Raw genomic sequence first — 23,839 nt, 5'->3', positions numbered from 1 at the left:
CAAGTATTAGTATTAATCCGAAATATGTTGGTTCTTATGAAATTTGATATTTTGACGGTGAAACTTTAATTTTTGTTCTTTTAAGGTTATACAAGAATATTAAATCTTCTTCTCTCAACTCTTCTTAAACTTGAAAACCTTTTTACACATTTTGAATTTAGTGAATGCGAATTAAAGCCATAAAGGTGAAATCGTTTCTTCTGGTCCTCAATCTTTAGTGGGACATAGGGCATCAAGAGGTGTATTCGCAGTAAAAATAAGCAAGCAGAAAATACTGAAGAAACCGTAACAACATTTTTAACAAAATGAGTACCTTATCTTGTTATATAACCTCAAATATAGCAAAAAAGTCGATACCTTAACAAAAAAAAAATTTTCTTAACAAAAAACTTATAAATTAAATTGTACATAACCATAACACATTTTTTAAACAATACGCACATTTTAAAACAGTTTGTCACGCATACAAAGTTCTTTCAGTAATTCAATAAGAATTTGGTATTTTATTTTCTTTAAGTGCGCATTTTAGTGCGTTTTTATATCCAAAGTTAGGCAACTCGGTTGTAGCGAAATAGAGATTTGACTGCTGGAAGAGAAGAACATCAACAATAACCGCAATCACGGGCTATGCAACCAGATGTTAAAAAACAGTAAAGCTAAATAAAACTAAGTAAATTATTCAACTCATTTTTTAAAAAAAAAGTATATTTCACAAAATTATAAACATTACATTTTAATTAGAACTGCCTAGAAAAATGTCACGAAGAAAGAACTAGAACTCCTAGACTAAATAACAAAACAAATGCGAAATCAAGTTACGAAAATGGTAATCTGGCCTTACTGGTGCTAATACAACGTCACTCATTGTCAAATTTGCTCATCCATCTCACTATTCTTTCCATTCTGATTGCAACCGAGTAGAATGAAATTCGCAATATTCTCTATGAAGACTGTTGCAGATACATGGCCTACAGGAAATATTATTAATATTTAAATATATACATACAATTATTTATTTACAATTTCTGAAAGATTTCTTAATTCACTGATTTTAAAATATTTAAGGGAAACCTGGTAAATATAGTGGGTGCTCAAAGTGGAATAGGATATATTCCGACGAGGAGGAACTCTCAAGAATTTTTCTTCACTCAAAAAGTTCCTGTTCTGTAATACACATTTTTGAATAATTTTCATTCTCTTTTGCTAGATTATATAAGTATCTAAATATTATTCTACAGGTGCTTTGAGAATTGCCAATATAATCTTCTAAAACCCCGAATAAAATTTAATAGCTGACTAACACAAGAAAACGTATAGTTTTTTAAAGAAAACTATGAATTCAAAACAATAATTAATCCATAAGCTGAAAGAAGTAAAGGAAAATATTTCTTCATATTTGAAGTAGCTTACTATCAAATAGCGAGTTCTATAGGAATAGTGTCTTTTTGAGTCGAACTTGTTTGAGTCGAACTTGTTGTTTCCCCCTTCGTTGCTTATTTAGGAAGTAAAGTGGCACTCATCGGACAGGCATGAGGAGTAATCGTAAACCTCAATGGAGTACTTTGACAGTAATCTTAATATGACCTCAAGTTCTACTGGGATAAAGATGCAATTTTAAATTTAATAATATCTTCATATAGGTTGGTAATACTACCATTGGCATTTCTGGCTAATTTAATGAAGAATTTAGCGATTTTTACAAAGCCTGCTTTTTGGTACCGAGCAACTCCATTCAATTTTACTAGAGAAATAAAATTTATATTGGAAAAACATTAAAAATATTACGGGAGCACTTCGCTGAATAGTACAGGAGGTGACCAGTTTATGTTATAAAAAAGTATTTCAAGATGGCGTCAGCTAAGAAGGTACAAATGTCGTTGAAAACGAAATTCTCTCTGGATGGCCATCAACATTACATGAATAATTCTTAGTTTTGATATCAAAAAACTGTCGATTCACAGTTAAAGACCTCTCATATGCTATTAACATTTCACTTGAATCATGTCGAACTGTTTTGAAAGATGGTTTGTGCCTGAAAAATGAAGTATCGCCTTTGGAGAGGCTCAGATTCATCGAAAGCATTTCGTTAACGATTAGGTAAATAGGATTCCGAAATCAATGTACATATACATCTGACTTAGCTCCGTATGGTTTCTGTGTTGCACTTAGTCGACAGAACGCGTCAACTCGAATTGCGGCACTCTTTGAAACCCATTTTTTAAGTCGACTTCAACAATTATTTTCGAAATGAATCTATTGTATAAAGAGTAGCCTGTTTTGAAAGTGACAGAATATAATATGTTTCGAGGAATAAATAAAGATTTAGAAAAAATAAGAAATCACACCCCATTTTTAGTGCACTGTGCATATTTTCCACATCAAGTGCAAATCTATTGGCTTAAAAAATAGCTTTAAATTTAATGGAAAAATTCACACGTATACAATCACTAGTTAAAAAGAATAAATATTGCATATATATTTTACAATCACTTAATTGGTAATTTACTTTGAACTTACTTTTATTTTAAAAATCATGGGTGTGCTAACAAAAATTAATAACATAAATAACTAACTATTTATGTATGATCCATTTTTGACAAAAAAGATATTCGAAATAAACCACAGGAGTCAAATAGAATTTTATGACTTTTTCGTAACAAAATTAATTTGTTTTTGTCATACCTACACAATTGACCTGCATTTAGTTTCAACCTTCAACATTCTGCTATAAAACACGAATTTCTAAGCAAAAAATGTAAACAGAAATATTCAATGCACTAATACAACGAGATCTACCTGTGCAGCATTTTAGGAAATTGTAATAAACATCTAATTTGTGATAATTCCAATTTTTGAAAATTTTAGAACTGAGTTTTAATTATGTAGATATTTATTTATGAGTATATACAAATTAAATGCCGGTTTGTAATTTTAGTTCAGCATCAGCATATGAGAGATGGCAAAGCTTGTACTACTTGCATCTTATGTTGGAACTGGGCGGAATCGGTCAATAACTACAGCCACCTTCCACCTAGCAGTAAAACACAATAGTATCTTTTATATATGAAGCAAAATTACTCAAATTTATTTAAAGTATAATAATGAACCTAAAAGTAGAAATACATTGGAAGGAAATATTTGGAAAATGGGTGGTGCCACACAAATTTTTGGATTAATTTGTGTAACTCATCCTAAATTCTTAGTTACGTTATCGGCTTAGAAATTCCAATTTTATATTTACATTTCTTTGAAAAACTTGTGTTAGAATTGTGTCGGCATAAATCTATATATTTTTCTAATTACCTTGCTTCTTTAACATCAACACCGTACAAATTTTTACAATACATAGTTATTTGCAATTTTCAAAATTGGCTTGGGGGAATTTATATTTCATTTTTGTTTCCTATTTGCTTTTAGTATGAAAAAGTCATAAAATTCGATTTGATGGCAGTAGTTTATTGTGAAAAAATGGTCGAAAAATATAATACATTTCTTTGTCACACTGAAATATCTACAAGCCATGCTGCGCATACGGCAAAATGGATCACACATAAATAGTTAGTTATTTATGTTGTTAATTTTTGTTAGCACACCTAGGATTTGTAAAATAAAAATAATTCTAAAACAAATTACCAAATAATTGACTGTAAAATATGTATGCAATATTTTTAATAGTGCTTGTATACATATGTGTGAATTTTTTCATTATTCATTTCATTTCATCATCATTTCATTCCAAATACACTCCCTACAATACACTAATTCTTGTATGCACTTTTCCTAGTCCTCGAAAATAATTGTTGAAGTCGACTTACAAAATGGGTTTCAAAGAGTGCCGCAATTCGAGTTTTGTCCTCTCTCTGAACAAAGTGTAACACAAAAACCATACGGAGCTAAGTCACAGGAATATGTACATTGATTTTGGAGTCATATTTACCTAATCGTTAACGAAATGCTTTCGATGAACCTGTGCCTCTCCAAAGGCGACATTTCACTTTTCAGGCACAAAACATCTTTCGAAACAGTTCGACATGATATTTGCGAGGTTTCTAACTGTTAATGGACTGTTTTTGGATACCAAAACTAAGAATTATTTATGTAATGTTGATGTCCATCGAGAGAGAGTTTCATCTTCAAATAATTTGATATAACATAGCCTGATTACCGAAACCCTCCTGTAATATTTTTAATGTTTTTCGAACAGAAATTTTATTTCTCAAGCAAAATTTAATGGAATTGCTCGGTTCCAAAAACTAGGCTTTGCAAAAAGCGCTAAATTTATATATCGTTCTTCATTAAATTAGCCAAAGTTGCCAATGATAGTACTACCAACATAAACAAAAATATGGTTATATTAAATTTAAAATCTTATTTTTAACCCAGTAGATCTTGGGATCATATTTCGATTAATGTCAAAGTTCTCACTTGTAAGTTTACGATTACGTCTAGCAATTTACTTCCTAAATACGCAACGAAGGGGGAAACTAAAAGTCTCATTTTAGCTCCCAACCCAGCAAAGTGGGAGTTCTGAAAGAGCATCTTGTTAACCTGCTAAAAGATAGGATGGATCCTATAAAACTCGCTATTTGACAGTAAACTACTGCAAATATTATATGAAGAAATATTTTCCTTTACTTCTTTTAGTTAATGCATTAATTATTATTCTGAATGTATAGTTTTCTTTATAAAACTCTTAATTTGCATGTCTTAATCAGTTTTAAAATTTTATTCGTGATTGTAGAAGGTCATATTGACAATTCTCAAAGAACTTGTAAAATCATATTTGATTAAAGCGCAAAGCGCATTCAACAAGGTGTAACAATGAGGAAAAGTTTTTGAAAGGTACTTTTCGTCTGAACACATCCCAGGTCATTTGCAGCACACACTTTATTTATCAGATTTCGCTTAAATATTTTTAGATTCTTTATTTCTTCTTTTATAACGCGTATCTGCAACAGCCTCCATAAAAATATTCCTCATTTGATATTTCCCCAAAAATCATAGTGGAGGCAATTTACGCCAGAATTAGGGCTTGTTGTGATGTTTTTATACAAAAGGTAAACCCAAGAATACCGAAAATAATTTTTTATCACCTGTTCTTTTCCCTAAAGAGCGAAAATTTACCAAGAAATCTCGCTTGTTGCCCAATATTATAATTATTCTACTTGGAAATCAATTCAATTCAGCATTCGCGTAACCGAATGTTCAAAGCACTTATGCCGCTGAGAAGGAGATACCTTCAAAGCGAGCTGTTCAAAGGCTTCAACAGTTTCTTCAGGGCTGTACGATGGACGACCCACTAATTCGCTCGTTTAATAGTCTAGAAATTCACTTGGCCAAACCGATATATATTAGAACTCGCACTGTATTGGTGAAGAATGAATTGTTTCTTGGGTTGGTTTTCCTTAGTTCGCCGAAAATTTCTGGTAAACAAATGTTTGCGTGTTACCCAGAATGTACTGTTTAAAGTTTATATTGTCTTACAGTTGCAATATGAAAAACAGGCTACCATTTGCTTCGACGTGCTTCTTTCGCGAAGAAATCTTGTTGTATTAAGCTCGTGAATGCCCACACTGTCGATTACTATTTTGTTTCCAGGATTCGATACCTATGGGCATGCTTTGAACGACCGCGGCTGAATTTCTTCAAAATATCTTTACAAAAATCGACACGAGTCCTTTTTGGGGATTTGCCAAGCTCTGTTACATCCAGTGAAAACAAATCTGTTGAATATTTAATATGTTTTAGTCCCACTAATGCCCATGAATGACACTATGAAATAACACATGACGATCCTGCGTTATCAATTGAGGCACATCATCGATTGTTTCTGGCACAACAATTGTTTCTGGACGGCCTTCACAAAACTCATTCTACAAGGAGCTAAGGCTCGTTGTACTCGTTGTATCAACATTTCACAGTTGTTGAATGTGGTTTTTTAACGCCAAAATTCGAATAAAGTTGATCAATGCACTCCTCTCTCGATAATCTGTTCCGAAAATCGTAATAAACCATTACACGAAAATGTTCACGAGTTAATTCTACGAAGTTTTCAACTCAAAGAACATAAAAAAAACAAAGAAAAGCTCGTAATTTATTCGTTTCTTTTTAATTCTGTTTTGTCTTAGTTGCGATAACAACAGTTTTGGGCAACATTTTGTAGATCAACTGGTGGACCCGAAAACTTCCATATGTAAATAAAAGTTTTAGTTATATGGTTACTAAAAGTGCAACCCTGCGAATAGTCCGACGAATTCGCCTGCTGTGGGCGCACCCACCATCAATCCGGCTAATTAATTGGGTCGGTATGCGCACCTGCACCTACACCGTTCAAAGAGTTGGCCAACGAAACGTCTGCTTACCTGCATAGTTGTTTACTGTTTCCCATATGGTGTAACGCAATTGTTGAATATTTTATGAAATTGCAGTCGACAAAGTGTTCCAACAATACCAGCGTATGCATACATATGTATGAGGATTATATACCTACTTCAGCTTTATTATAAACACCTACAGCGAATTAAATTTTGTAAAAGCAAACAAAGAGCTGCACAGTATGAAACTCACGCACACACACAAATACACAGAGCTACTAACAATACCAGTTCGACAATACTCACAATGAGCATTTTTCGTATCATAACTCAAAAACTCATTGTTTCCAACAAGTTGTAATAAATAAAAATATCCAACAATTTCGTTCCGTACATAGCAAATAACATCACAACGCCTCTAGTCATTTTCATGGGACAACATTGCTATGCTTGCACTTCTACTCGTTTTGACTGCCATTTGCCATTTTTCCTTACAAGTTTTTCTTCTTTGTTTTCTGCTGGTATTGAAAGACCTTACGCAACTTGTATTCACACCATATCCGTACATATATAAAGGGTGTTTTTTTTAGCCGGATGAGAACTATCGACATCGATAACTGGGGTTTGACAGCTGAGATGGCAAACTGTGTAGAAATTTCTGTCCAGTAAGGTTTGGCACGTCATCACGAATCATTTAAAGACAGAAAAACGCGTTTAAAATGTGAAAATTTACTTTGAAAAACTGAATTTAATCACGAAGTTCATAGAGCACTGGCGGCATCATTGGTCCATATTTCTTCGAAATGAGGAAGAATGAGAAAATAAATGCTAGCGAGCCATGCTGACTGAATTTTTGTTTCCAAAAATTAAACAGCTAAACATCGACGACATTTGGTTCCAAAACGGCGCAATCGATCGATGCTCAATCCACCATTGACGCCATACGCTCAGATTTATTCGAAAAGGTATTTAGGCGGATCTCGGTGAAAGCAAAATTAATAAAAACATTTTTCTAATAGCGGTCGCCCCTCGGCAGGCAATGGCAAACCTCCGAGTGTATTTCTGCCATGAAAAAGCTCCTCATAAAAATATCTGCCGTTCGGAGTCGGCTTGAAACTGTAGGTCCCTTAATTTGTGGAACAACACCAAGACGCACACCACAAATAGGAGGAGGAGCTCGGCCAAACACCTAACAGAAGTGTACGTGCCAATTATTTATATTTATTTTTTTATTTAAAACATAGAGTAATCGAATGGACCAAGTAACTCGTAGTCGCGGTGGACACATGCCTGAATTATCCACCAAATTATTTTGAAAAAATTTCATTCCAACCACGTTTCAGTTTTGTATTATCATTTTAAATTATTAGGCTCTTCAAAAAAGCACCCGAGCCACCAAAATTTTTTTTTTCTCTACATTCATTTAAACTCAACCACATTCATATTGGAAATGTCACAGTTGTGGGTGCATATACATATATACATAAATATACATATACTCATATATGCATGGTATGTATATATGTATGTATATGCTTACAACGCGCAATCAAACAAAAGCATTGCAAACGAGTTAGGGCGATGGGAGAGCAAAAGAATATTTTAATGCCAATGTTGTTGTTGGCTCTAGAATTTTTTTTTCCCATAACATATTGATAAGTTGCAAATAAATTTTTATTGTGCATTGGAGAAGGAAAATCAAAATGTTGGGATACAAACGTTAATAAAAACGAAAAAATCCAGAATAAAATAAAAGTTGAAAAGGTATTATGAAAATTGTGTTAGATTTTGAGTTTTGCTACGCTTTCAAATGCAAAATTTATTGCCAATTTATGATATATGTACATCTTTACCTGTGCACACATAATTATGTCACTTTATTTTCTGACAAAATGTATTATTTTTTCGCAAGATTTGTATGCACATACATTTTAAAGGCAATTTTATAGTTCTTACAATTTTATTATAATTAATGGTAAGTTTAAAGTCGGCCAAAAATCGTATTGATTTCTGACAATTTCTTATGCAAGCGATGTTGAACATTTTCCTCCATATAAAAGACTTTTGCACTTATGCTTTATATGGAGGAAAGTTTTCAACGAAAAAAGAAAAAATTGTATGCAAGATATTGCGATTATTGTAAGAACTAAAATGATTTAATCATGTGAGTTCAAGTGTATTTAAATAAGTAGCATAAAAAATTTCACTGTAAACATCTGTGGATATCTTCTCTTCTTCCTGACTTTTGTGAGCTATATCTACATCTGAACTATGCATGTGTGTGTGAATATATCCACCCTGTTTGTGTTCATATAATAAGTCACAAGACTCCCTGAACTCTTTCACTTGTTTTTTGTTGTATTCGTAACCAGTTTTTCCATCGCTGTGAACTTATTTACTCGGAAGGAGAAAATGCCTTTGCATTCCATTTTATGCACTTAACAGTAATTCCAGTGTAGCGGCAGAGCTTATCTCAGAATTTATAGTGTGCGTCTTGGTTTTTTCTCACACATCGCAGGATTTTGAATTATACTTTTTTGTGTGCAGAACTTAGAAAGCTACCCAGTCATACAATTTGATACAAAAATTTTAAGAATTAGATAAAAAAGAGTAGCTGTAGCTAAAACAAAAGGAATACCTATTAAGCTATTTACGACAAAAAACCATAATTAACCTTACACGGTTAGATAGATAGATTTTTATTAGTTATACCACTTGTAAATATAGTAAAATACAAAAAAGGTATTACATAAAATGATCAAAATTATTCATCCAATATACTTATACAAAGCTCCTAAGATGTTTCCAATTTGGATCATCAAAGTGTACGCATTTGTATATTACAATTTCAAATTGCACTAAAAAAAGTTTCCTCAAAAGCTACGTGTCGATAAAATGCTGGACTGTTTCAATTTCTTTTAAGTTACAGATGGGGCAGTTTTTCTTATACAGCCCGTTTAGTATGCCCCGACTCCTAGTTTTAAAAATTAACGAGATCCCGAGATTATGTCTTATATTATGATCTAAAAACTTATATACTCTGTCAGTACTATTCGTTACACGTTGCCACATTTTTCCTTTCTTGTATGTTTCAAAGCTTCTTCTTCTTATTTCTTACCGTTACAACGCGGATCCAAAGCGGTCTATCTTGATCTGTTGCTTCGTGGTTACGTATTCCCAGCTTCTTAAGATCGTGTTCCACTGCGTCTATCCAACGGTTCCTCGGTCTGCCTTTGACCTTCACGCCCATTAGCTTTCCTGTCAAGGCTTTCTTCACGGTACAGTCAACAGGCATACGGATCACATGACCTAGCCATCTTATGCGCTTTAACAAAACGCACAGCTGTCTCGTTCTGAGTTAGATCGTTCAGTTCAGAGTTCAATCGGATTCTATAGGTATCAACATCCATTCTTATTGGGCCAAAGATCTTTCTTAAAATTTTTCTTTCCATGCGAGCAATCTGAGCACAATCATCGACCTTGAGATTCCATACCTCACAACCATAAGTTAGGATTGGTCGAATAAGGGTATTGTACATAGTGAACTTTGCAGTCGGGACTTGAACAAGTTAAGGTGGGCGTAATACGCTTTGTTGGCGGCGTTAGTGCGATCCCTGACGACGGAAGTTGAATCACCGCTACATGCGAACATAAAATGCTTCACTGCTTCAAAAGTATAGGCTTCCACATGGAAATTTGGCATATGTGCAGGCCGCCTCGATTTTAACAGATATTTAGTTTTGCCCTCGTTTACAAAAAGGCCAATATCGTTAGCAATTTTGTTAATTTTTAAGAAAATTTCTTTTAAGTCATTCCTATTTCTTGAGAGAATAGCGATGTCATCTGCATAAGCACAAATTTGGGTTGTTTTAGTTATCACGGTACCACCTTTGTTGACTTCCCTTACGACAAAGTGCAGCATCAAATTGTATTTGTGAGCGTTGCGCTACCGAGTCTTATTAGTTTGGCAGGTATTCCAAGAATAAGCAATATGTGCTGGATTCTATCTCTTTTAACACTGTGGAAGGCTTTTTTGAAATCAATGAACAGGCAGTGAACATCTAGCCCGTATTCATAGTGTTTTTCAAACATTTGGCTAAGAACAAAACATTGGTCGATTGTAGAATTGCCTCTACGAAATCCGCATTGGTAGTCTTCAATTATTCTTTCAGCAATATTTCACATTTAACATTCCAATTTCTTGTGACATTTTCCATGTCCTCGCATCTTAGATCATAAGCATTTCTCATTTTTTTGAGTTGTCTAGCCAAGAAAACTTTTCGTTTTAAAACCGCAAAATGGCAGTCTTTCATTCTTGCATTTGAATAATGTCTTATGTATATACGAGGTTTGTTCAAAATATTTGTAAGATGAATCTTCAAATTTCGCTAGCTACGCACATTCGACTCTCATTTATTATTCTTTTATTATGTTGGTGCACTTGGTAAAATGTTATCATGTTCCAATTATACTAATACTGTTTCAAGTTCGATTAAGCTCCCACATAAATTTATGTTTGACTGTTACAGATATTAGAAATGTAAACAATAATTCTTACTTAATAATATTTCACCGTGATAATAATTTTAATATCGAACCGTGAACGTCGCTATGGCAAGGACCAGTTCAAAATAAGAGGGTTACTCATGTGAGAATAAATCACTCTTAGTAAAATATCAATTTAACAAGATCAGGGAAGTTTTACAAAAAAACCAAAAGTTTATCTTTTTCAAAACATTTTTTATTTTTCACTTCTTGTCTTTTAATTCCTAGTCAGTATGTTTTAACGCATCAAACTCACGAAGCTCCGAAAATTAGCTGACTGTCATTTAAAAAAGTAAACAACTTAAGTTTTTTAACCACTTGGATATCGAATTCTAGCATCCGAATTAAAAAATATTTCAGAACGTCTCTTTTGAGTCTCTTTAACTCCTCACTAATTCATCGTCACCACGCTTGCGACGTATTCATCAAATTTGCATTCACGCCCTCTCATCGTACTTATGCACTCACGTAAGCAAGTTATGTAAAACTGCTTTCCCCTTTTGCTCTTCCTCTCACATTTACCCTTACCGTTAGCTATACTCAATCTTACTCAATCCACCGTTAGCTATACAAGTCTTAAGTGTAAAAGCAATCTTAGAGTAACCATCAAGGAATAATACCATGAATTCCAAACCAAAAGAGTCTTTGTGTTCCTTGCATCTTATCAGTGCAGTTGACTTATCGTTGACTTACCCATTGTCCGCATGAGTTTCAATTTTTTGTATTTACACTATCTTCGCGCCTTTCTCAGCGATGGGTTGCTGTAAGTTTATATGTATATACACACTTTGTAACATCATACTTTTTGCACTTGTCACAATAAAATTAAGCTATCTCAAAAAAGCATTCGATAATGCACCTAAAATTTCTACACAAAAGGTTTTTCAAAAGTGACGCCTAGATTTCTGTAGAGAATAATTTCCACATCTTTTTTAAATAATTTTTAATATTTTTTAAGAAGACAGATGCGCATTTCACACTATAGAATAATGCGTTAAAAGTACTGAAACTTTGTATGAAAATTGTCGATCATTAAGAGCAACATATCGCAAGATTGGTGAGATTTTTAGTGGAAATAATCATCCGAATGTGTCGACAATTCAATGGTTGATGAACAAATTTCAAGAAATTGTTTCTGCCGAGTACAGAAAAAAGACTGGCAGTCCAAAAACTAGCCGTTCTGTTAAAAATAGTGCTGCGCAAAGTGGTGTTAAACAACCTTCAACATCGATAGTTCTCAACAATTAGACACTCATGAAGCGGCTGTTCGACTATTTGGCGGATTTTACCTGTAGGCGTGGTAACATATAATTGTTGGCGGCATTATTTTGAATAGAAATAGCAAACCCTGGAATAAACTAAATTTTTGAATATTTTATTTTAAACATCTAGACGTGTCTTTTGAAACATCCTTTGTACGTACAATTTTGTGATTATTTGTGATGTACATCGTGGAACCACATATACCTTTTTATGAGGAATTTTTTGATGGCAGAAATACACTCGGAGATTTGAGTACCGAGAATCGGTTCTGCAATTCATCAAGTTGAAAAACCTAATTTTTTCTGAAGTGAAGAAAATTATAGAAAATTACAACTCCAAGTCAATCGACCACTTCTAAGGTTATGCTAATTATCTAATGATTTATTTATTTTTTCAAGCATTGCGTTGCAAATTTAGTTTGTATATATACTAGAATATAATAATTTTTTCACAGAAGAAGCGGCCACTAGACCTACTGCTTGCAGTAGAAGGATTGCAATAAGAAAAATTGCAAAAATAATTTTTTTTTTATATTACAAAAAAGTGCGTCTAATGACGTTTAATGTTAGTTTAAAGTACTACTTACGGAGTACAGCTTCGAATTTATCGTTATATATAAGACCATACCTGATTGAAGAACACTTTTTCTTATTCTAGAAGTGCAATTATTTTCTTCACATATTTCAAAAAGTTTATAATTTCATACGGGAAAAGAATTTTAAGTAATAAATTTTTAAAATAAATCATGGTTTTTCGTCCAAAACGAATTTCATCAAAATAATAAATATTTGAAAACAACTGTTGCCTCCACTTAAGTAATTTTGTACTTCACAGAAAAGACATGTATGTCATACTAATATGTTACTAGATGAAAAAAATATACAAAAATGAAAGGGCGACCACAAACTGTCATTTGGTGGTAGCATAAAATTGTAAGTGCCTACATTTCTAGAAAAACATGAAGGCGCACAGCACAAATAGGAGGAAGAGCCCAATACTCACTATGTTCGAATAAAATTAAACAATTGTATAACTCACAGCCCATAATCATATTAAATGGTTTTTATAAATATTTGATTTTTATTTTTCTCTCTTTCATTTGCAGGCGACGGACGATGCCAGTGGATTTCCATTACAAACACCGCCCCCGTACTCACACGAAAGACGTAAGTAACTAATTTAAGTAAGCTGGAAAATAATTAGGCAGTTATATCATTGATTGTAAAAAATAGTTTACTTCGCTATACCACTGCACCACCTTAATGCAACAGGCTAATCTCGGTAGTATCATCGCCGTAACTCACAAATACTGGTTTTCGTTTGAATAAACTTGGATGTCCTCATTTAGTCTTACATATTGCAGACATTTTTTCGAGTAAAGAAAGCATTTCAAATTTAATTACATGCTTATAAATGTTAATGTAGAAGGCGGACATACGCCTAAAGTGTCGAATTTTTGGAAACACATTTCAACACTTCCTTCGGCTGAAACATTGGTAGTTTTACGTTAGATATTGTTGCCGAGCTCCTTCAATAAAGTTTTGAGGCTTTAAATTACTTTATTTAGTTTTAACTTGTAAAAGTGTAGGCTAATATCTTTACGCAAGTTTCATTGCGGTGTGGAATGGCATATTGTACGAGTAAATTAGAGTGAATGGCTTTTGAATGAAGAAAGAATTCTAGACTCATACGATTTTCGCCAATGATTCTTAATAAGTTACGCAAATTGCTCGCTAATGAATTTCACCATGAAAAATTTTACTAGATTAGACATACTCGTAGCAAGTAAGAAAGGCTAAATTCGATCCGGACTGAACTTTATATATCCGTGGAAATTTTAGTAAAGTTTAGTTTGGGCTGACTCTTAATAAACAAGAAAATACTCTTTGCAGTTGTAGCTTGTAATATCAGATGAGCTGACGGAAAAATTCAGATATATATTAAATATAAAATAAAATTTATATAAAATTTTTCTTATGCGACCTCAATGACAATTACGTCGGACCTAAGCAATATGTATTCCTATATTATTATCAAGATACACCAATTTAACCAAAAGTGGGCAAGGTACAGCCCATTTTTTAATTGGCTTTGTTTAATTTTCAAGTAATTTTTCGTTATTTATAACAGATATATCACGTTTCTTCTTTTTCTCAATTACCGTTTTATGGCAGGGGGGGCGTAGTTATTGAGCGATCTCGCCCACTTAAAATACCAATCTACCTTGGTCAAAGAATAATATTTGTATCCAGTTTCATTGAAATATATTAATTTTTGCTCGAGGTTTTAGTGCGCACAGACTGACGGGCAAGCATCACTAAACCGATCACTCTTAAAAGTCTGCGCGTTTTGGCATATAAATGTCTATATCCATCTCGATCACTTTATATATTTAACCCAAAACATTGAAAAAGACTCTCGCATTTAAGTGTTAAAAAATACAAAAGTTATTAGCTGCGAATGATTGTACCCAAAGTTCTATGCTCCCCTCAAAAAGTCAGTTATAAGATTTTCAAGTACTGGTATTTCAGCCAGTGCAAATTTTGCTCAACTTTGCCGTGCATGTATTCCTTGGTTTATTTCTCAGAATAATTTCTAATGTTAACAAAGATTCATCTCGAAGTATAAATCAGAAGAAAATTTTTATATTAACTATTTCATATCCACAAAACGTCAATAAGCAATCACTTTCTCTTTGGACATCTGGTTATCTATTTTGCAACAAAAGTTGATACTTTCCTTAATACAAAATTGTTGCTAGTATATACTTTTATTTGATCCATCGCAGGATGTATATACTCGTATGCAACTGAAATAGTATTCCGATTTCTCTTACACTGGCATCAGACACCTACTACATATGATTTGACAGCATCGCAGTGAAAGCAAAAAATGAGCAAAAAGTAAATATTGCAATTTTTGCTCCGGAACTCCCTGGAGATTATGTTGACATAGCAACAAATGCTACTGAATTAAGCATTGTGTTCTATTTTTACCACTTTGTTATTACTTCCATGTTTGCATCAACTCGATTTCAGTAGAAAGTTGTCAGTCTATTTTTAAGCATCTGACCGATGAGCTGGATACAGAAAACTTTGAGTAGTAGTAAAGAACTTGGAATCGGCTTGTGAATTATTTTAAATGTTGTTAATATTTTTATGAAGAAGGGTATGAAATTGTCGGGTGCCACCGTGAATAAAAATATCTTACAGGTAACAAAACCACGAGACATATCTAACAAAAACAATGTAAAACTGTGATTTACTTACATACAGTAGTGCTATGCGTAATATACATTGAGAAAATATAGGAGCTCTGATTGAAGGCATGTGAAAGGGGCATTTGTAGTGATTACTTGAATTGCTTCTCGTCTCTTTCAAGCTATCATAAATATAATTCGCGCGCCTAAATCTTTCGTCGTTGGCATTATTGGCGTATTATCTTGTAAATGTTTACCGTTAAAAGAAAAACTCAAACTTTTTTTTCACAGCTTCTACTTAACATAATGAAACATAATAAACTGTGTTAGCATTTTTATTCAGTAACCAGAATCGTTTAACGTCAGAACCACTTTTATAAAATGCGGAAATTTACTTCGAAAAAAAAATCTATTCGCGAAGTTCACAGAGTAAAACAGCATATAGTCATACAGTGCGCTTAACAATCGATTTAATGCAATATCCAAGCCGCCCTTGACGCCATACGACCAGATGTTTTGGAAAAAGTAGTCAAAAGAAAAAAATTACAAATTACGTCGTTGGTCGAACCAAAGATTGTCTGAAACTCTGCAATTTTCTTTGAAGTCTTCGACAGGTCATGTTCTCCAATTCTGACCACAAGCTGTAGGCTAAGGGATTCAGATATGAATTTCCAGACGGCAAATCTTTTGCGACTATGAACCCAGGATATTGTTTTTTGGCTACTGCTGGGTAGTTTTTGCCTTATGGGCAGGAGCGGAATCTTGCTGGAAGATCCAACGCTCTCCATCGAATAGAGAGTACTGCTCATCTGCTTCACCACGCCTTTTAAAACATCCTCCTGGTACACTTTTGCCCTGTTCTTAACCTTTTTTTTACAGAAATGAAGAGATGTTACGCCTTTACAAGACACTTCCTACCAAACCTTTACGGAGGCTGGATGGTGGCCACACTGAACTCTTAGAGAAGCATTTTTTGCGTCTTTAGAAATTTTAACTATATTTCGTTTTTTGGACATCTGGTTATCTATTTTGCAACAAAAGTTGATACTTTCCTTAATACAAAATTGTTGCTAGTATATACTTTTATTTGATCCATCGCAGGATGTATATACTCGTATGCAACTGAAATAGTATTCCGATTTCTCTTACACTGGCATCAGACACCTACTACATATGATTTGACAGCATCGCAGTGAAAGCAAAAAATGAGCAAAAAGTAAATATTGCAATTTTTGCTCCGGAACTCCCTGGAGATTATGTTGACATAGCAACAAATGCTACTGAATTAAGCATTGTGTTCTATTTTTACCACTTTGTTATTACTTCCATGTTTGCATCAACTCGATTTCAGTAGAAAGTTGTCAGTCTATTTTTAAGCATCTGACCGATGAGCTGGATACAGAAAACTTTGAGTAGTAGTAAAGAACTTGGAATCGGCTTGTGAATTATTTTAAATGTTGTTAATATTTTTATGAAGAAGGGTATGAAATTGTCGGGTGCCACCGTGAATAAAAATATCTTACAGGTAACAAAACCACGAGACATATCTAACAAAAACAATGTAAAACTGTGATTTACTTACATACAGTAGTGCTATGCGTAATATACATTGAGAAAATATAGGAGCTCTGATTGAAGGCATGTGAAAGGGGCATTTGTAGTGATTACTTGAATTGCTTCTCGTCTCTTTCAAGCTATCATAAATATAATTCGCGCGCCTAAATCTTTCGTCGTTGGCATTATTGGCGTATTATCTTGTAAATGTTTACCGTTAAAAGAAAAACTCAAACTTTTTTTTCACAGCTTCTACTTAACATAATGAAACATAATAAACTGTGTTAGCATTTTTATTCAGTAACCAGAATCGTTTAACGTCAGAACCACTTTTATAAAATGCGGAAATTTACTTCGAAAAAAAAATCTATTCGCGAAGTTCACAGAGTAAAACAGCATATAGTCATACAGTGCGCTTAACAATCGATTTAATGCAATATCCAAGCCGCCCTTGACGCCATACGACCAGATGTTTTGGAAAAAGTAGTCAAAAGAAAAAAATTACAAATTACGTCGTTGGTCGAACCAAAGATTGTCTGAAACTCTGCAATTTTCTTTGAAGTCTTCGACAGGTCATGTTCTCCAATTCTGACCACAAGCTGTAGGCTAAGGGATTCAGATATGAATTTCCAGACGGCAAATCTTTTGCGACTATGAACCCAGGATATTGTTTTTTGGCTACTGCTGGGTAGTTTTTGCCTTATGGGCAGGAGCGGAATCTTGCTGGAAGATCCAACGCTCTCCATCGAATAGAGAGTACTGCTCATCTGCTTCACCACGCCTTTTAAAACATCCTCCTGGTACACTTTTGCCCTGTTCTTAACCTTTTTTTTACAGAAATGAAGAGATGTTACGCCTTTACAAGACACTTCCTACCAAACCTTTACGGAGGCTGGATGGTGGCCACACTGAACTCTTAGAGAAGCATTTTTTGCGTCTTTAGAAATTTTAACTATATTTCGTTTTTTGGACATCTGGTTATCTATTTTGCAACAAAAGTTGATACTTTCCTTAATACAAAATTGTTGCTAGTATATACTTTTATTTGATCCATCGCAGGATGTATATACTCGTATGCAACTGAAATAGTATTCCGATTTCTCTTACACTGGCATCAGACACCTACTACATATGATTTGACAGCATCGCAGTGAAAGCAAAAAATGAGCAAAAAGTAAATATTGCAATTTTTGCTCCGGAACTCCCTGGAGATTATGTTGACATAGCAACAAATGCTACTGAATTAAGCATTGTGTTCTATTTTTACCACTTTGTTATTACTTCCATGTTTGCATCAACTCGATTTCAGTAGAAAGTTGTCAGTCTATTTTTAAGCATCTGGCCGATGAGCTGGATACAGAAAACTTTGAGTAGTAGTAAAGAACTTGGAATCGGCTTGTGAATTATTTTAAATGTTGTTAATATTTTTATGAAGAAGGGTATGAAATTGTCGGGTGCCACCGTGAATAAAAATATCTTACAGGTAACAAAACCACGAGACATATCTAACAAAAACAATGTAAAACTGTGATTTACTTACATACAGTAGTGCTATGCGTAATATACATTGAGAAAATATAGGAGCTCTGATTGAAGGCATGTGAAAGGGGCATTTGTAGTGATTACTTGAATTGCTTCTCGTCTCTTTCAAGCTATCATAAATATAATTCGCGCGCCTAAATCTTTCGTCGTTGGCATTATTGGCGTATTATCTTGTAAATGTTTACCGTTAAAAGAAAAACTCAAACTTTTTTTTCACAGCTTCTACTTAACATAATGAAACATAATAAACTGTGTTAGCATTTTTATTCAGTAACCAGAATCGTTTAACGTCAGAACCACTTTTATAAAATGCGGAAATTTACTTCGAAAAAAAAATCTATTCGCGAAGTTCACAGAGTAAAACAGCATATAGTCATACAGTGCGCTTAACAATCGATTTAATGCAATATCCAAGCCGCCCTTGACGCCATACGACCAGATGTTTTGGAAAAAGTAGTCAAAAGAAAAAAATTACAAATTACGTCGTTGGTCGAACCAAAGATTGTCTGAAACTCTGCAATTTTCTTTGAAGTCTTCGACAGGTCATGTTCTCCAATTCTGACCACAAGCTGTAGGCTAAGGGATTCAGATATGAATTTCCAGACGGCAAATCTTTTGCGACTATGAACCCAGGATATTGTTTTTTGGCTACTGCTGGGTAGTTTTTGCCTTATGGGCAGGAGCGGAATCTTGCTGGAAGATCCAACGCTCTCCATCGAATAGAGAGTACTGCTCATCTGCTTCACCACGCCTTTTAAAACATCCTCCTGGTACACTTTTGCCCTGTTCTTAACCTTTTTTTTACAGAAATGAAGAGATGTTACGCCTTTACAAGACACTTCCTACCAAACCTTTACGGAGGCTGGATGGTGGCCACACTGAACTCTTAGAGAAGCATTTTTTGCGTCTTTAGAAATTTTAACTATATTTCGTTTTTTGCTTTTTATTAGAAACTTCTTCAATAGTGAACATTTTCTCATCTGTGAAAAGAATATTTTCACGACCGTTGACCGCGTGCCACCGAAGAAGCTGCTTGCATATGTCGAGTCTAATTTTCTTCAAGCGCGTTGTAAAAAGATGACCAGTTAAGCAGCTTTCATGTGGAGATCATCTCGAATAGCCTTGAAATGGATCTGATCGATACATTAATTTCTCTGGACACGATTTTCTGCTTTTTAAGTGGATTCGCACTGATTCGCAGCACACGAGGATAAACACTTTTTGTTCTATCTGTCTCTTCAGAAAAACGATTGCTCATACAGTAAACAAAAATTATCGATATAGTAAGTTTTTTCAGCAATTCGTTAATCTCACTTGCACTTTTACCCCACTTATGCAATGCAATCACTGCAATGCGATTTTATTTAGCTCCCCACTGCATTGTTAGCCAGCAAAATTTGCCACGAAACTGAGTACAAGTTATGAGTAGACTATGCATGAGAAAAGAAGAAAAAATAACGGAACTTTTTCAGCAAATTTGTTCTCGCCGTATGCATTATAAAATTTGTCAATTTGAATTTACGGCAAGACTGAGTATATTGCCTACTTAGACTTAAGAGGTCTCGGTGGATTTTTTTCTATTTACAATAAAAAATTAAGAACGATACATAAATTGTGTAGGCTTTTTATTTGACTTCTTTTAGATACAAAAAAGAAAAACAGATTTTTGTTTTTTAATTTTAATAGTTTTAAAAATGGCACTGAAGTTGACCCTCCAAAAAAAATTAGACCTGGTCGGTGTTGTCCATTTTGGCCTTCTATTTATCTGAAACACAAAAACAAAAAAAAAAAACAATATTGATCAGTATGCTTGTAGCTATATCCCGTACTAGAATAAACAAAAAATTGACAAAATGATGTGGCTTTGAATTTTACACTCTAAAAATCGGGCTTTCTTTTCAGTTTTTTAATCAAAACATACGAAATAATTAAAATAATAATATGATTCTAGTACACGCAATAGCCATATTATAATTTCAGACAATTTGGTTGAACATTTTTTTTGTTTCGAGATAAATGAGTTTAAAATTTTGAGAGTGGATATTTTTCATTGATGCGGCCGCGTGAGGAATCTGACTCTACCTGCTAAAACGGCTGTAAAATCAAAAAAACTGGAAATATCCTTCCAAAAATTTGACAGTATATTCTTAAAAGCCTAGGCTTTCGAAATATAAAAAAAATGATTTTTTGACAATTCTAGTCCACTGAGACCCCATAAGATTTCTATTGCGCAACTGCCAAGTTGAGTTCCATTTGAAGCGATCGGTATTGAGTATACTTATCATATTTCATATCAATTCTTATTTTTGTTTCAATTTAAAAATCTAAATTTTTCAAGAGTGATTCAAAGTCTAGAAAAAATATTTTCTTCTTTTTAGTACATAAAATCTAATTGGAAATTTTACATTTATTATCATCCATGCCTGCATTCATACAACCACGCATAAAATGTAGTAATTTGAGCAGGTCTTTCTGTACGCATACATACTTACGAGTATGTATAACTGAAATACCAACAACGTATTTTACCTGTGTCCGAAAGCATTAAAAACAATAGTAACAATATTTATATTGCACTCCCTTGTGCATAGCTGTAGCATATTTTACTTCATAATTTCTATCTATCTTTGTATTTGCAGTTATGTGCGAACTGCGAGTTTTTAAGCTACAAAAAAAAATTAAATAAACATTGTCGAATGCCAAAAAAAGAGAAGAGGATCAATCTATGCAAATGAAGCAGAGCTGCAAAAAGCTACTCAGCATGACGCCAAGCGCTGAAAGCTGAAAAGCGTGGGTGATACTGGTTTTTGGCTCACCGTATTAGATACTCACCACTGTACTATTTTCCTAGTACCCCAGAATTACCCTCTGAATTTGCAAGTTATATGTTTGTACGTGCCACATGCGCTTTTAATAAAATTTAAATGGTACAATTTTTGTTTTTGCTTTTCCCCAATAGGAATGCGCTTCTAAATTTATATTGCCATACAGATGATCGTTACAAAATATAAATAAATATGTAGATAAATATAAACAAAGGAAAACATGTAAATATCTACAACACGTACTCGTATGTGTGCGTGTATACGCAAATTGGAGGAACAGCAAACAAAATCATGTATAAAGCGTAACAAGTCACACATGACATAAATTTCTTGATATTACGTTTTTCAAAAATTTCCATTACCAAGCAAACTACCCGCCAATGCCAGTCCGTGGTCGGTATTAACGGATCGTCAACGAATTGGTATACGCTAGTAGTACCACCTCACTCTTTAGTACACTAATACTTACATATATACTCGCAATGGTTTCTCCAAAACGTATTCAACATTTGCATGCTCTAGGCTGCAAATGATGGAGCGAACTTCATCGGCTGAAGCAACTCCGTCTCACTCACACTTAGTTAATCAGAACCAAAAAAAAATTCTCCTCAAAAGCGAGAAGATAAATCCCGAATTTTTTCGATTCATTCAAATTATCAAACTTTCTAATATTATTTTTCTAACAGGCAACTTATGGAAAAAAGATGTATTTACATTTTCCACTGAAACCTGATTTCGTCGCCGGCGGCAGGGGCAAAATTAAAAATAAATCTATTCAGTTCCCCATCGCTTTGGTTCCGTACAATCTGGTGTATTGCAGTGTATATTAATTTTGACAGCGACGTTTCGGCCAATGAAGTTCGCTCAGCTAACACATGAGCTGAAAAGTCCCGGGCCTAACATCAAAAACACATTTTTTGTTCAAAGTTAGCTTTATTCAGCAACGTAATTTCCATCAAGAACAATGCAATCATTCCATCGTGTGGAACAATTTATCTTTTGCCTCAAAATAGGCCTTAGATTCAACGATAACCTCTCCGTTCGACCGAAATTTCTTAAAAGCGAGGTTTTTTAGAGCTGTGAGCAGCCATTAGTATCTGGGAGCCAAATCTCATGGTGACTGAATTGTTTTTGCTCAACAGTGAAGAGACCGACTTTGCGCAGAGTTTTCTGATAATAAAATGCTCATGTAATAAAAGCCAATATGTTTTTTTATATCTAACACTTTTCGACCATTTAAACGATTGTATGAATTTTTTTTTATGTTTTCCGGTGTCTCATTTGGACATCCACTGCGTTGTACATCATCGGTGTCTCCACGACCACGTTTGGAGTCAGCACACCAGCGTTTTCTTGTTGCTTATGATGGAGGGGAGTCGCCATAACGTTTTACAAGTCATTTATTCGCTTCAATGGTATTTATTCCCATTAACAAACAGTCTAAAATTAAAATACAAAATTCTATTTGATCCATTGTTTTGAAAATAATAAAAGTAACGTCACAATAACTCACAAACTTATGAATAGAATATCATGAAATTCTAAAAGCTGTGTTTTTAAAGTTAGTACTAACTGAAGAAGAGCTGAATGCAATAAAACTAGTGCAATCTATGTGTTAGGTCCAGGACTTTTCAGCCCTTGCGTTTATACCATAATCCTACGGTGGCAATAGCCTACAGCCTAGAGCATGCTAATTTTGAATACGTTTATGGAAAGCGTTGCGAATATACACAATATGTAGGGAGAGGTGATACTACTAGTGTATGCCTTAATATATATCATATTTAATCCGCCGTGGCCGAATGGATTGGTGGGTGAGTACCATTCGGAATTCACTGAGAGAACGTAAGTTTGAATCTCGGAGAAACACCAAAATGAAGAAAAACATTTTTCTTATAGCGGTCGCCCCTCGGCAGGCAATGGCGAACCTCCGAGTTTATTTCTGCCATGAAAAACCTCCTCATAAAAAAGATCTGCCGTTCGAAGTCGGCTTAAAACTGGAGGTCCCTCCATTTGTGGAATAATATCAAAACGCATGCCACACATAGGAGGAGGAGCTCGGCCAAACACCCAAAAAAGGGGTATACGGGCCAATTAAATATACATATATATATATATATATATATAAATTTAATCCATGCAGAGGGATAGTCGCCCCCTCTCTTTACACTTCGTCCACTTTCGTCAGTCCCTTCGTAGATAGTTAAATACGTACAAGTGACTTAAGAATGCAAATGACAACTAGGAATGCAAAGTAAATGCACTTAAATTATATAAATTTACATTTCATTTTCTTCTTCATAACTTAGTATTTTTTTATAATATTGTAATACTTTTGCAACAAAAGCAATTAATTATTTCCAATTATGCGTGGTTGTGATATAATTCACCACGAAAAATATATTTTCTTTTTAGGAATTCTTTTGAGAAGACATGGTGTATGAAAAATGTCTCCTCAAGATTCTGGGCCGTAAAAGATAAAATTATAATTAAAGAGAATAAAGAGAATTCTAATAAATAATAATAAAATAACTATGATTTTATTAAAAATTAATGAAAAACAAGGCTTGCACTTGAACGACATCCGCATTATCCAT

General features: G+C 33.9%; 1 protein-coding gene across 1 annotated transcript in view; it reads left to right on the top strand.

The window, feature by feature from the left end:
• The window catches only part of LOC129241944 (collagen alpha-2(IX) chain-like), a 377,459-nt gene that overhangs the window by 20,165 nt on the left and 333,455 nt on the right, over window positions 1–23,839 (top strand). The window contains exon 3 of the mRNA XM_054878494.1: window positions 13,228–13,288. Within this exon, the coding sequence (XP_054734469.1) occupies window positions 13,228–13,288 (61 nt within the window). The remainder of the gene's footprint in view (window positions 1–13,227; window positions 13,289–23,839) is intronic.

The sequence above is a fragment of the Anastrepha obliqua genome, chromosome 3 (assembly GCF_027943255.1).
Source record: "Anastrepha obliqua isolate idAnaObli1 chromosome 3, idAnaObli1_1.0, whole genome shotgun sequence".
Lineage (NCBI taxonomy): Eukaryota > Metazoa > Arthropoda > Insecta > Diptera > Tephritidae > Anastrepha > Anastrepha obliqua.
The sequence above is the reverse complement of the archived record's forward strand: the minus strand, read 5'-3'. Positions and strand labels throughout refer to the sequence as shown.